The 15759-nt window shown below is 43.2% G+C and overlaps 1 protein-coding gene across 2 annotated transcripts in view; it reads right to left on the bottom strand.

Moving 5' to 3' along the window:
- The window catches only part of ERCC6 (ERCC excision repair 6, chromatin remodeling factor), a 105303-nt gene extending 102238 nt beyond the window's left edge, over positions 1-3065 (bottom strand). For both annotated transcript variants that reach the window (XM_069067228.1, XM_069067229.1), the window contains exons 1-2: positions 2919-3065; positions 405-843 (exon numbers count right to left, since the gene is read on the bottom strand). In XM_069067228.1, the coding sequence (XP_068923329.1) occupies positions 405-838 (434 nt within the window). In that variant the 5' untranslated portion in view covers positions 839-843; positions 2919-3065. The remainder of the gene's footprint in view (positions 1-404; positions 844-2918) is intronic.
- Between the last annotated feature and the right edge of the window lie 12694 nt (positions 3066-15759).

Below are 15759 nucleotides of genomic sequence, written 5' to 3'. Positions count from 1 at the left end.
GAATTACAAAGAGGACTGTATCTGATTTCAGATAAGATACCAAGTTCAATCCCTGCTGAATTACATACTAAGGGTAAGAGCTGCTGGGATTGCCTCCTCACCTGCAAAACTTGACTAGTGACCTAAGACCCTTTCCACCATAAAGTCTATGATCCTATGAATTGACCAATAAGTATTTAATACAAAAAACAAATTTCCAAGTCAAATAAAGAGTTCAGCAGAAATTAATCTGTCATCAACTTAACTTGTTCAGGATAGAATTCAATAAAACTTAAAAGTAAACAATAAATTCTATTTTAAATAGTACATATTTGAATCTTCTCTAACTTCTAAAATCTATGGCTTTTTAATTTTTTCACACATTCTTAAACACAAACTCTGAGTCAAAGACTGTATTCACTTACCTGAGATCATCTAAAACTGAATGGTATTCTTTTTCTGCTTCAGCTAGTTGAGCTGCCCTGTTGGCTTCATTAATTGCATTATCTACCTGTTGAAGCACTCCTTGCTCTAACACATCTTGGTCATAGACATCAACTCCCAAACCTTTAAGTTCAACTGCTTGAGCACTGTGCTCCACAGACTGGATTTGCTGTCTGTTTATATGCAACAAGGGCTGTCCTTTCCTTGGGACTTCAAACATACCAACTACTGAAGAAGTAGATGGCCTATTATCAAAAGCAGAAAAGGTAAAACTTTCTCCCATTTTATCAAGAGCTCCACCATTTTCTGGATCAAAGGCTGTTTCTTCAGCATTGCTGAAAAACTGGCCATTTAAATAATCTTTCTCTTCAGTTTGATCTGAGTGCTGAGTAGTCTCATTTGGCATCCTCTGCATAATATCTGAAAAAAAAAAGAAACTTATAAGTTAAATCTTGGTTGCAACAAAGCTCAAGCATCTTATTTCCCTTGTTACTGAAAACATAAACCAACTTTTCTGAAAGGTCACAAATAATGATTGTGTGATTTATCATTTTATAAAGTCAGGATTTCAAATACATATGAATTTTCTTTAGAAACTTTATTGGGCTATAATTTTGAAACAAATAAATGCAACAATACTACAGATAATGCTGATACCTAGAGTAGAAAGTTAGTTATCTAAAACTAAGTTATGTTATGTTTTGTACTCTCAATTACAAAAGTCTATTCAGCTGACCAAGAAAGAAGTTATCAATTAGAATCACTCAAATTAGCATTTTCACTATGTGTTGTGTGATAAGCAAATCCTAGCTTTTAAAAATCAACATCTAAATCCAAAACGGGGAAAAAAGTCTCGTAGTATTCTAACCCTAAGACCCTATATGCTGATCAACCACCTAATAGAGACAAAGTGGGAAAAAAGCCAATACCAGAACAACATATAAAAGAAGTAGCATAGAAGAGGATTCAAAAGACAAAAGACCTGGGTTCTAGTCTTAACTATGCCAATTACTGCTTGTTCAAGGCTGGACAAGTTGCTTAATTTCTCTAAGTCTAAGGTTTTTTTTTTTTTCCACCTATAAAATTAAGTAATAATACTACTTGCCCTATCTACATTACAGCATGTTATGAGGATCAAAAAAGACAAAGTTCATGAAAGCAGTTGGTAAGGTGTATTCCACACACAAAAGACACCAATCTTTAGAAAGTGAGAGTGATTCATCTCGAGTGCCTTCAAAAGCTCTACTACCAATACCACTTCAATAACTAATGTTGGGAAATCTCATCAACAGAGATGGCTCAACATAAAATACGGACTATCACAACTGTCAGCATGTGATTTTTCAGGAAATAGCAAAGTTCAGTAATGCAGCAAAACTATCAAATTCCCTTATACGTGGAAAATCACAAATTTACTCTTTTTTTGGAGGAGGGAAGGCAGGGAAATTGGGGTTAAGCAGCTTGCCCAAGGTCACCCGGCTAGTAAGTGTTAAGTGTCTGAGGGTGGATTTGAACTCAGGCCCTCCAGATTCCAGGGCGCCACCTAGCCGCCCCTGAAAATCATAAGTCTACATAAAATTACGTAAAGTATTGGATTCTTGGAGATGATGTGAGGCTGGACAGGCTGAGTACCCCACGTCTTACGTACATAGAGCCCACCTTTCAATCACGCTTCAGCTAACGCTTATAAAGTCCTCAACATACCCTACTTGGTTGGACCCTAACTACAAAACCCTGGGATCAGCTGGCTTGAAGTCTGCCACGCAACTGACATCCCCAAGGAAGGAGGGGTGGAAGCGGCCCCGGCAGAGATGCGGCGGGGACAGCCGCGAAAGCCCCCTCCAGGGGGCCGGGGCACCCTGCAGTGGGGGAGGCCCGGGGGTCCCCACCCGCCCACCTCCCTAACTCCAGGCACTTCTTTTCGGGCGTGTAGAACGTGACTGGGGCAGGGGCGCCCGGGGATCCGCGGGGCTGCAGCCCGAGCTCGGCCGGACGGGAGCCTTTCCCCGCCCCGGTGCCCCGCCGCCCCTCGGGGGCCACGGCTCCCGGCGTCCTCCCAGGGAGCTCCTCGGACCCCAAACGCCCACGGCCACCACCTCGGGACAAGGGGCGGGGGTGGTCTGTGGAGGCGGCTGCTGGGTGAGGGGCTGGAGCAGCCGGGACCCGCCGGGGTCTCCACTCGCGTACATCGTGCCCTCTCAGAGGGCTGCCCCGGGCCCCGCAGGGGACAGTGACAGGCTCGGGGGATCTGGCCTTGACTCCCCGCCCCCTCCCCGCTCCCGCGGCAGAGGCTGCAGGCCCGGAATCTCTCCCCCGGCGCCGCAACCTCGGACCCGGGGCCGGGTTCGCGGCGGACAAAGGTCTGCGGCCGGTCCGGGGTAACCGTGTTCTTGCCCGGGCAAAGACTATAGGCCACACTTCGGGCGGCGCGGAGACGGGGAGGGTCGCCCGGGGGGGGTGGGGGTGGGGGAGTCCCGGACTGCGAGAACACTCACGGGAGCCCTGGAGACCCGGATGAAAGAGTCGCCGCCGCAGTCGCCGCCGCTCGCAGTAGTTCGCAGCAGTTCCTCAGGAAGGGGGCTGGACGCCGGGGAGGGCTACTGCGCATGCGCAGGGGGTCCTGGCAAGGAAGCGCGTCAGTCGCTCCTGACGACGCATGCGCAGCCGTACTTGGAAGCACCTGGCGAGTTACTGACTCATTTTCGTGTGGGTGTGTGACGACGCGCACCCGGGAGGGGACAGGCAGAATAATAACGTGACAAACGGATAGGAGCCCTGGAGCTCTGGAGCGGACCAGAGTTCAAATGCAGCCTTAGACCCCTGTTAGTTGTGTGACCCTGGGCCAGTCACTCTACCGCTGTCTGCCTCAGTTTCCTCATCTGTAACATGGGGATAGTAATGACACCCACCTCCGAGGAGTGAGGCTCAAATGGAGTAATATTTGCAAAGCATTTGTCACGGTGCCTGGCGCATAGGAGGTGCTAAATAAATGTAACATATTTTAAGTTTGCCACATGACTTTAAAATTGCTTATTAGACACCTTGTGAAAAGCTTTGCGGTTGTTATCTCGTTTGATCCTCACAACAAATCTGGGAAGAAAGTTCTGAGACGGGTAGATTGACTTGCCCAGGGTCACACATCTGAAGGTAAAGGTCTAAAGGCACCCTGAGGCCTCCCTGATTACAGGACCATCCATTGTGCCACCTCAAGGATACTCACAATGGGCTTGGAAGGTAGATGCCATGCCCTTTTCGCAGGCGAGGAAATTGAGGCAGAGAGCAGTTAAGTGACTTGTCCAGGGTCTCATGACTAATGAGTATATGGGGCTGGATTTGAACTCAGATCTTTTCCGACTGCAGGTTCAGAGCTTTATGGATTGCACCACAATTACAGACCTTTAGAGGACATCTTGTCCCACTCAGAGAGTATTCTTCTGAATGAAATGCCCCTTTTCCCCTTTATACTTCACTCCAGGAAATTTCCTTCAGGAGATTCTTGACCAGTAGGAGTTGAGCTGAACGGCTCCCCCTAGTCTTTTCAGTGTTTCTAGTGCCTGCCCTTCTGAGATTGTTCAATTTTGTCAGTCCTGTCTGACACTCCCTGACCCGGTTTGGAGTTTTCTTGGCAAAGATAACTGGAATGGTTTGCCATTTCCTTCTCCAAGTCATTTTTATACATGAGGAACTGAGTCAAACAGGGTTAAATGACTTGCCCAGGGTCACACAGCTACTAAGTATCTGAGGTCACATTTGAACTCAGGTCCTTCTAACGCCAGGCCTAAGACTCCATCCACTGTGCCACCTACCTGCTCAGAGCTTCTGAGATCACTTTCCCATCTTAGAAAAATTGTATGTATATAGGTATTTACATATTATCTTTCTAATAAAAATGTGAGCTCCTCAAGGGCAGTGTTTGGCTTTGCCTTTTTTTTTTAACCCCCAATGCTGAACATAGTATTTAATAAATGTTTATTGGCTGCCCGAGTAGTCCAATATTTGTTTTAAGTATTTTTTTTTAATTTTTGCTCTTTGGAGGGCAATTGGGGTTAAGTGACTTGCCCAAGGTCACACAGCTAGTTTTTGTGTTAAGTGTCTGGGGTCATATTTAAACTCAGGTCCTCTTGACTCTAGGGCCAGTGCTCTATTCACTGCGTCACCTAGCCACCCCCAAAAGTAGTCCACTATTGAATATTGTTTGAGAAAACTTGCAGATTGCAGATTGTTCTCTCTCTCTCTCTCTCTCTCTCTCTCTCTCTCTCTCTCTCTCTCTGCTCCTTTTTTTCTGCCTACAAACACATCCATGTAATTTCTGTACTTTAAAAAATCTTGGATTGATCCAACCATCCTTGGTAGCTATCATTTTATATCTCGTCTTCCTTTCTCAGCTAAACTTGAGACAGCATTTTTATGCCCAAAGCCTCCATGACATCTCTCAGCCCTCAGCAATCTGGCTTCTGACCTCGCCATTTAATTGAAACTGCTCTCTTCAAAGTCACCAATGATCTCTCTCGCTCTTTTAATGCATACAAAAATATTTGTAGATGATCCATTTGCCTTTATTGTTTTCACAGCTCTTTTGTTTTTATATTACCTTCATTTCTGAGTACATCACTCTCACTGCCTCTGACCAGCAAGCCAAAACTTGTAACAAAGAGAGAAAAAGCAGTTCAGCAAACTAGCCCACAGATCAGCCCCCTGTGATGGTGTACTGAGAGTTCCAAATTCATGGTCCCCTACTTCTACCCTATCAGTCCAGATAAATCTCATTATAGCATCACTTTTTTTGTGGAATCAGAGAACTTCGTCTTTGTTCTAATGTTGTCATACTGCAGATAGGGGGTCAACCTTTAGCCCCAGGAACAGAAGGTAGTCATGACAAGGACCCCAAGATTACTGCCCACCTAGGTGCTCCCTCCAAAGAAGTGAGGTATGCTGTATACCACAGTATAAAGTAATAAGGGGGGGCTCACTTTGAAAAGTGTTGTGTGATTTGATCAGACGAGACTCTGGGCAGCTGTTGAGAGCCCCCCCAGCTTTGAAAAACCCAGATGTTGATGCTTCCCTCTCTGGTAACTGTGATTTGGTATGGATGTAATAGATGGACAGTTGGAGGCCTGTCTCCTTGAAATGTTCCTATCTGTATACTCTGAAGTTCGGGGCACTGACTTTTCCCCCTGAACTAGGTAAATGATATGTTTGATTGATTAAAGCAAGATTGTTAACCCAAGAAAAAAATAAAATAAAGCAATTAAGGGTCATCAGGGAGATGCTACCCCTGTAAAGGGTCATTTTATAGAGTGGGCTCTCTGCCCGTGGTGGGCTGTGATCATTGTTCCAGTGAAAGAAGGGAGCATGGTTGGTTCAAGATGAAGTCCCTGGAGCAGCCTTAGTAGTTCACACTATGTGCATGAACCGTACCCTCCCTTGGGACATGCAGGTCAGAGAGAAGTCTATAGCAGAAATCTCAGGAAAGCTATAATATAATGATACTTGAGAGTAATACAGGAGAACAGCTGGTTAGGCTCCTCCCCCCCCCATGGGTGTAGCCTCCCGGAGATAGCTGTCCTCAGCCAGACCTGGAGACATGTGGTCACTGCTTCATCACTGGACCAGCAGCATCTTTATATATATATATATATATATTTTTTTTTTAATTAGTTTGTTTACTTTTAGTTTACAGGATTCAATTCCACAATTCCTTAAGTTTCACATTTTGTCCCCCTCCCTCCCCTCCCCCCATGGCAGCATATAGTCAAGTATAGGATCTGTAAATACTTTCACATTATACATTAGTCAGGTTATAAAGATGGATTTTATCAGATGGAATGAAAAATGGTAAAGAGGACATAAAACCAAACAAGAAAAAGAAAAAGATCAGGTATTTTGCTTCCATCTGAATATAAACTCAGTTCTTTCTAGTTCTTTCTCTGGATGCACACATTTCTCTCCGTCATGAGTCTTTTGGGATTGACTTATATCACTGCATTGCTGAAAACAGTCCAGTCTATCAAAGTTGGTCATCACACATATGTTGTGTCTGTAATTGTGTACAAATTTCTCCTGGTTCTACTCTTCTCACTCAGCATCAGTTCATATAAGCCTCTCCAGGTAAATATGAAGTCCATCTGGTCCTCGTTTCTTATAGCACAATAGTATTCCATAACATGCATATACCACAACTTGTTCAGCCATTCCCCAATTGATGGGCACTCCCTTAATTTCTAATTCTTTACCACCACAAAAAGAGCTGCTATAAACATTTTTGTACATATGGGCCTTCCTCCCACTTTTATGATCTCTTTGGGATATAACCCTAGGAATGGTATTACTGGGTCAAAGGATATAAAATTATTTATAGCTCTTTGGGCATAATTCCAGATTGCTCTCCAGAAAGGCTGGATCAGTTCACAACTCCACCAGCAATGCATTAGTGTTCCAATTTGCACACATCCTCTCCAACATTTGTCATTTTCCTGTTTTGTCATCTTAGCCAATCTGACTGGTGAGATGTGGTACCTCAGAGTTGTTTTGATCTGCATTTCTCTAATCAATAGTGATTTAGAGCATTTCTTCATGTGCTTATAGATACCTTTAATTTCTTTCTCTGAAAATTGCCTGTTCATATCCTTTGACCATTTATCAATTGGGGAATGACCTGCATTCTTATAAATTTGACTCAATTCTCTGTATATTTTAGAAATGAGTTCTTTGTCAGAGATATATGTTATAAAGATTCTTTCCCAATTTCCCACCTCCCTCTTAATCTTAGTTACATTGGCTTTGTTTGTACAGAAGCTTTTCAATTTCATGTAGTCAAAATTAGCTGACCAGCAGCATCTTTAACCAGAGTCTCTGTCTCTCTACCTCAGCCATGGGAGTAGGGCCCATTTCCAGGTTGTTCCCAGATACTGATCAAGGCAGAGCACAGTGCCCCTCCTCAAGGAGCAGATATTCCTATGCCTCAACTCGACTCTTTGCCTATAGTAAAGAGGTGTGATTCACCACCCCTTCAGCCAAATCTAAGCTGTGGCTGAGCTATTCCTAAGGGGGCCCAAGGGGCTACAGCCAGGGTTAGTAACCACCTCTTTTATCCCTGGGAAGCCACTTCTGGAGCTCTAGAGAGAGCTTTAACTTCAGTCCATTCACTGCTCCTAGTTGAAGTGGTAGAAGGAGGAATGTTCAGTGCTGTCATCACAAGCTAGGGTCCTGACTGCTAGGTCTCTAGGAATGGAAAGAATGAAAAAAGGTAATTTGGTCATTTCAAGTGTTTCCCAGTCGAGCATCTGTCACATCTGTCTCCCACCAAGATCATTCTAGGATGAAAGGCTCTCCAGTATGTCCCCAAGGAGAGCAGCAAGAATGAGGACTAGAGCCAAGAAATATGTATCTTTGTAGAGTCTGCTCCCCTCCCCAAGGTGAACAGAATTCAAATTTGAAAGGTTTTATTCTTCATCCCTCTCTCACCAAAGGGAATAGGAGAAATTATTCCCCGTTCCTTCATGGAAACATAATGACAGATTATACCTGAAAAGCATTTTTACTTTACAGTTGAGAAAACTGAGGCAATAAATAAGTTGGAAGAGCCTGAGGCTTCTGATCCCAAGTCTCCTGCTCACTCCACTCTGCCACACTCCCTGTCTCTTTCCCCCAAGTCTCTCCTTTCCTCTCCCAATCCATCCTCATTCCACTCCCAGCAGATCTTTCTTTCCCCCTCCTTTTGCTTCTGCCTTTCCCTCCTTCCCCCCTCTACCCTTTCTCCTACTTTTGCTTAATGACATCAATGGTTTTAAAGATTCTTCTCCACCAATGTCTCTTAGAGGTTGGAGATTTTAAGAGGGAACTCAGATGCTGGGTTCCAAATATGCCTGGATTATGGGAAGGAAACATACAGCAGTATCCTAGAGAGGGGAGAAAGTTCAAGATCTCTTGACAAACCTAATGGCTTTTTCTCATGCCTCATCCTTTTTAACATTTTTAACTTTGGACACCATCGATCTCCCTCTCCTGGAAATTCTCTCCTCTCTCAATCTTCAGGACACTGATCTCCCCTAATTCTTCTCCTCCATGCCTGGCCACTCCTCTTCTTTCCTCCTCTATCCTATCTCAATAGGTGATCTCATCAATTCAATTAGCATTTCTATTTATGATTCCCACATCCATACTTTTTCCTCAGCTCTATTCTCCTATCACCAGTTGTCTTGTGGATATCTCAAACTGTCTGTCCCATAGGCATCTCAAACTGGCTGTCCTATAGGCACCTCAAACTCAACATGCTCAAAACAGAACTCCCACCCGCCCCTTCCTTCTTTTTTTAAAAGCTTGTTTTTAATTATCTTTTTAAACTAGCAAACATCTATTTTCTCTCAGTCTATTTCACCCCCATTGTGGGGGGAAAAAACACTACTTGGCACAGGCTCTCATCACCTTACATCTGAACTATAGCAATAGCTTTCTGGCTGGTCTTCCTGCCCCAAGTCTTCACACAGTCTCATTTGTCCTCCTCCCAGCTGCCAAAGTGATTTTCCTAAAGCATAGGTCTGACTGTGTCACTACCCCTTTCAATAAACTATTACTCACCAGGACCAAATATAAAATTCCTCATTTGGCATTTACTTTTCAGTCTTCTAATATTTTACTCCCCTCCTCAAGTATCATTCCAGCTATCCTGGCCTTACTTGTGTAACAGTAATGTAATTTGAATTTGAAGATCCCTTTGTCTTGGCAAAAGTAGCAGGTACTTAATACTTAGTAACTGATCAAGCCTCTGATTGGGGAAACAGAAGGTATGAACTCCTATCTCCTGTTAACTGACATAACAGGAAAGGGTTGGCTGAAGGAAGTAGGTGATACTGTATATATGTAAGAAAGGCCCCAGAGAGGCACAGTCAGAATTTCTTGAGACTAAGATCTGGTGACAGAGCAGCTACAAAAGAGAAACTGACTGGAAAACTGACCCAGAATTTCCTGGGAGCCTGTGGTGGTGGAGCTTCTTCTGGACAGGAGCCCGGAGCCCAGGAGCCCAGGTGAATGAAGCATGACTGGGATGCTGAGACTTTGTTTGTGGCTTGGTTGAGCCTTAAATTCTCTGGAGCAGCAATGGTGAAGGATCTGACATGGACCAGACCCTGTGAACTTCAGTGTGGAGCAGGACCTACCCAGAGAGCTGGTCGAGGAACTGGGAGCTGTCTGCCCTTGAACCCAGGTGACTGTCTGGTGAATCCAGGTAGAATCTGGGACCATGGAAGGGGATCCAGGGAATCTGAGAACAGGCCCCAAGTCAAGATGAAAAGACCTCTCCTTGGGTACTAAGTAATTATGGAATTATAGTTTACTAATGTCCTAAGGAGTGGAGGGTTTTGTGTATGATACTTAGTAATTGATTGCTGAATAAGTGGCTGATTGAGTTAATCAAGACTTTGCCCCAAGAGTGGAAGACTATCTACTTTGAGACTACTGATAAGTGACTGATTGAGTTAACTTAAGAGTGACTATTTTACTTTGAGACTGTTGTGAATATTATATTGTGATTTTCTGTGATAAGCTGTAATATTGTGAATGCTATACCTTGATTTTCTGTGGATGTTTTGCTTTTGTTGTGGAATAGAGTGATCACTACACTGTATAATCAGAACCTTAAAAGCTGTTCACAGCAGCATTCATCTGGAAAGATGCTTGTGCATGTCATTACAACTTGCTACTCCTTTCCCACAGTACTCCACCTCCTGATTCAGTGACTTTTCTCTGGCTGCCCCATGCCTGGAATTTTCTGCCTCCTCACCTCCTCACCTCATTTTCTCTCTTCCTTGAAGACTCAGCTCAAATCTCACCTTCTTCAGGAGACCTTTCCCAGACCTTCCCCGTGAGCTCCTCCTCCTGCCTTGCAGGTGCCTTTCCTCCAGGATTATTTTCCCTCTACACTATATTTATCGTGTATGTACATTATTGTTTGAATGTTGTCTCCCCCATTAGAATGTAAGCTTCTTGAGGACATGAATCATGTTTTTACCTTTTTTTCTATTCCCAGTGCCTGGCCCGTAGTAAGCCTTTAATAAATACTTGTTAACTGATGGATTGTCATCTCATTGAGGGTGCCCTCTATTCACGCAGAGAAACCGTAAAGATTTTATGTAGGTAGATGAATAAGCACATAATATAAACCACTGTTTGTTGATATCTCAGTTTCTTTTCTTTGTTGTTGTTATTAATAATGCCTGAGAGTCTTTCAATATCTTTGGTATCTTCCCTCTTGCAGATATCTTGCTTATTAATCCTTCAGTGTCCTCACAATTGTTTCCTTTCCAACATGGCTATCTTTTACATACACTTGGTCCAATCTGTCTGCTTTTCCCATCTTTGTTGCTTGTCACCATTCCTTCCTCTATCATAAGCACATCAAAGATTGTAACTCTAGCATCCAAGTGTTCTATCAGAGTAAAAAATATTCATTATGATAAGCTTTGTAGATCTTTTTCATTTTTCTTCTATTTGGTGTCTTCTTTGTATTTTTATCTCTAAGTGTCCTTGAGATGACTTTACTTAGTTGGATCTCTTACAAAGATTTCTTTAAATGGTTTTATCAACAGGCATGGTTTGAACACCTGTAACCTCTGATGCTGGGGAGATGGACACTAGAGGATCTCTTGAGCCTGAGTTTTGAGCTGCAGTGAGCTAAACTATTTGGTGTCCACACTAAATTCAGCATTAATATGGTGATCCCCTGTGTGGTGGGGTGGGGGATAGAATTAGGAGAAAGACACCAGATTGCCTAAGGAGGGGTAAACTAACCCAGGTTAAGGGGAAAAAAAGCATCTAACATTTAAAAATAAATAAATAAACTGATTTTATCCTCCATTGCCTCTTTCTGCCTTATGAGGCGATTTTGCTCATAATTATCCACAATCCTTCTTTATAAGAAATTACAAATAATTTTATATCCTGAACCAACATAGTCTTTGACCGTCATCTTTGTTTACTTAGCAAGTAAGTCAAATGTTTGCTAACCAAGGCCCTTTCTGGGCTCTAGGGTCTTCGGTAGTTTTTGTGGCAATGTATTTCCAGTGGTTAAAATTGTGTATAAAATTATTGTAATCAGCGTTGATGTCATTTCTGATGTCTATTTCCCCACTTCTCATTGTTGATAACTAATTTAAATAGTTCAAGATTGAATTATTTCAAACTTTATGCCTTGTTTTTCTCATTCTTCTCCTTTTGATCTTGGCCCTGACAAATCAATGCTCTGACTGTGTACAGAGAGCTAATTCAAGGAAAACTCTCACGTCAATGACAAGTATTTACCTGTATGTTAAAATGGATTCTATTTCATTTTTTACTTGGCGTACAATGCTTTCCAATTCTTTATCACTTGATTCAGTAGAGAAAGACACCACCTAAAAGTCTCTTTTCAACAAGATGTTTTCCACCTGTACATCAAAGACTTGGGAGGTTCCTTGAAGAACATAACAATAGAAATAACCCTGTTTAGGAGCAGCCAGGTGGCTAAGCGAGTAAGAGCACCGGCTCCAGTGTCGGGATGACCTGGATCAAATCCGGGCTCAGATACTCAGCACCACACGCAGAAATAATAACTAGCCGTGTAACCTTGAGCAAGTTACTTAACCCCAATTGCTTTAAAAAAAAAAAAAAGAAATAACCCTGTTCAATGACATAAACATCAGGCCAGGCAGAAAGCAGGAAGAAACATTTTTATCAAAGGTTTATCAAAAATTTTATCACTACAGTTACAGAGGTCCAAGCCAGAGTCCGTATCAAAAAGAAATTTTCTATAGATTTGTGAATAAGCTTGTAGTCATCACATCAAGCCCCGGAACTCTACAGAGCTTTCTGGAAGATATCTATAAGCCTTCAAAAGACCTTGGACCCACTACTCATCTACACAGGAAAGACTAAGTGAATATAGAAAGCCTGTTGCCCTGATTATGTCATTTGGATTGAAGACCTAAGGAGCTTATGTGTATATCTGGGACAGAAAAAAAGACGTACAAGCTGGGCCCAGAGTTGCAGAGGAGAAAGAAAGGAAACTGGCATTTGGGTAATGAGGAACCAATCCTCTGATGCATTAAAAGATTGTACAACCCCATCCCACCTCACACCTGTCTGTGCTTCCCCTAGACCTACTCTGAAAAGCCATGGGCAGAGTAATCTATGCATCAAGACTCCTGAATCCCTCAGAGGAAAATAAAATGTTTTTCTTCTAAAAAGGAAAGAAAATTGCCAAATTCTTTTAATGATTCCAAATTTATCATGCAAAGAAAGACCTATTCTTGTAATGCCAGCATTATATTGGAGTTTCTGAGTGGTGGCAAAGTATGGAGAAGAGGTACATAGTGCATGTGAGCAAGCTACAACTTAGACCCAGGGACGCGCTTCAAAGAAGAGCAGAGGCAAAGGACATTATCAATTAAATATATGGGCTGGTCACATGTCAAAAGATAACAGATGGACAGCCAGAGTGCTCCCTTACAATGTCAGGAGAAATCAAGGACGATGTCTGGGATGTTGGGCGGATACTTGTGGTGAATTTATGGGAGACCACAGACAAAAATCATGTGTGATGAGTAGGCCTGGATGGGTTATAATATATGTCACTGGAGGGAACTTTTAAGCCAGGGAGGTCACAGAGTATCCTCAGTGCCTGGCACTGCTTATTAATTGAACTGAAAACTTTCAGTGATGGGGACCTTCTTGCCTCTTAAGGCAGCCCATTCTTCTCTTATAAGGTAGGAAGTTTTGGTCTGCATTAAGCTGAAATCTTTCTCTCTGAATCTTGTACCTATTGTGCCTAGTTCTACTTTCTGGGACCAAGCAGAATGAGTGATCTCTCTCATCACATGAAAGTCTTTCAGATATTGAACATAGCTCTCAAGTACCTCCATCCCCTGAGTTATCTTTTCTCCAAGCTAAATATTCCTTGGCTAGCATGGAATGCCAACCAAGCTTTGTCACTTATTTTGTAAATTCTTCAGAGACTGTTGGATTCCATGTCTTGCCACCCACACATAATACCAGTGGAATGTTGGCATTGGAACAATGGGTCTTGGTTTCTAATGGAAACTCAGAGTCATTAAAAGAGTTTTGTTGTCCCCATGACATTCCTTTGGGCGGTCTCCATTTCATCAATGTCCTTCTTCAAATGTGGTACCCAGAGCTGTATGCAACACTCCAGATGTAGATAGGCAAAGCAGAGTTACTTCAGTGGAGCTATAACTTCCCAAGTCCTGGGAAACTATGCTTATCTTGTTGAACTGTAGCCTAAGGCTGCATTAGCTTTGGGGCACCATCTCACCCTTTTGATTCATGTGGAGGGTGCAATCCACAAAAGCCCCCAGATCTTTTGGGGGTATCTAATGGGGTATGTGGGTGTTCAGAGAAGATTAGTACCTCTGGTGTCGGGAGCTAAAGAGGCCTCAGCCAGGACTTCAGATAATTACCTTGATATCAGTGGACCCGAATATCAAAGACCTCTTTGAGAAGCGACTTTTCCTCAAGTTAGCTCCTGAGTTGTTGTTGTTTTTTTTCCCTTCATATAGATGATACTTTTTTTTTTTTTAAGCAATCAGGGTTAAGTAACTTGCTCAAGGTTACACAGCCAGTTATTTCTGGGTGTGGTGCTGAATGTCTGAGCCCAGGATTCGATCTCCAGGTCATCCCAACACTGGAGCCAGTGCTCTTACTCACTGTACTACCTGGCCGCCCACTCCTGAGTTCTTTTGATAAGGGTTACACTTATAAGGATGTTGTTTGAGTTCTGAGACCATCAGGCTCTGCCCCGAGACTTTAGTTGTTCAAAACCAAAATATTTGAATTCTTAGGTGGTCAGTTCCTGTGCAGATGTACTTGATGATGCGGCTTTGGTTTTAGGCCTTGAAGCCAGCTCTCAGGAGCATCCTTTGTAATGTGACTGCATATGAAAGGAGTTAACTGGCTCTTCCTAAGACTTTCTGGCACCTAGAGAACAAAAGATCTCACTTCCATGCTACTTCCAGGATAAGACAGACTAAGATAATGATATGAATACTTGAGATCCCTTCCTTTGTCTCATTGCTCTATAAAAACCTTGTCCTAAGAATCAATAAATGGAGTTCATCATTCTTCCTTGAACAACCCACATGGCTTGGTCATTTCTTATTCACGTCTCCGGATCATACTAAGTGCTGGACACTTAGCAGCCCATGGCACTCTGGGATGAGTGAGCCCTTTTCAGGGCTGTGTCCACCTAATTCACCCAAACTCTCACCTGTGGCTTTAAATATAGCAATGCCTATATAAGAAACCTATAGCATGCCCAGTGGTCCACCCTGGTAGACCATCTCAACAGATGGGCTAAACCAGGTTAAGGGTAACCAACAAGCCTCAAACTTATTGGGGAGTCAAAGGGGTGTCTAACCAAGCATGTGGAGACTTCCCCGGCAGAAAGGTCAGATTGAGCACTTTGTTCCAACAGACCATAAGCAGAAGCTATGGAACTCTTAGAGCTTGGTTAGACACCAAAGATGCCACTGGACCTCATGACCCTGGAAAAGAGAGTGAGGCTAATGAATTCATGCAATTCTGCCTCACTTAAATCAAATTTATGCATGAGTCAAAAGACATCACCCATACCATTTTACCATTGTTACCTAGCTCAAAGTCCTGTGGCAACAGGCAAGTGAGGAAGGAAGCATCAGGTGCAGATACACTGTTGCTGTAGTCACAACCCTGCACACAGGAAGCCCAATCATCTCACCAGACTGAGGCAGCAGTGGGATTTGGCAGGTGTCTGAGTAGCCTTTGTAAAGGGCTGCATTGCTCACCTCCTGGCATGAGGGAGGGGCTAGAAAAGGTGCCCTAAAAATTGTCTGCTTCACCTACCCTAACCCTGGACTGCATACTGAGGCAGGCAGGAATCCCACCCTGAGGTTGAAATGCAAAATAAAAATGTACAAAAAAACTTTTGCAAAGATGATTCTACTCACCTTTGCTACATGGAATGTGTGTGCACTCATGTACAAGGAATCCAGTAGAACTGGATGAACCTCTCTTTTTGTGAGAGAATTCTGCAGCCCTCAGTCAAACAAGGCTGGGAAATGAAGGCCAGCTTACTGAAGTCAGAGCTGGATACATGTTTTTCTGGAGGCGCTGCACTGTTGGGAAGTGCTGGTAAGCTGGTGTAGGTTTCACAATCAAAACTAATCTAGTCAACAAGCTTGTATACCTCCCCAAAGGAGTGAACAACAGGCTCATGACAATGCAATTGACACTTGCAGGAAAGCACCATGCCGCCATAATGAGTGGACATGCTCCCAATGTGATGAACCCTGATGAGGTCAAAGAAAAATT

The sequence above is a fragment of the Petaurus breviceps genome, unplaced genomic scaffold, assembly GCF_028583685.1.
Source record: "Petaurus breviceps papuanus isolate PSGF00001 unplaced genomic scaffold, PetGlider_PUasm1.0 90740, whole genome shotgun sequence".
Classification (NCBI taxonomy): Eukaryota; Metazoa; Chordata; class Mammalia; order Diprotodontia; family Petauridae; genus Petaurus; species Petaurus breviceps.
The sequence above is the reverse complement of the archived record's forward strand: the minus strand, read 5'-3'. Positions and strand labels throughout refer to the sequence as shown.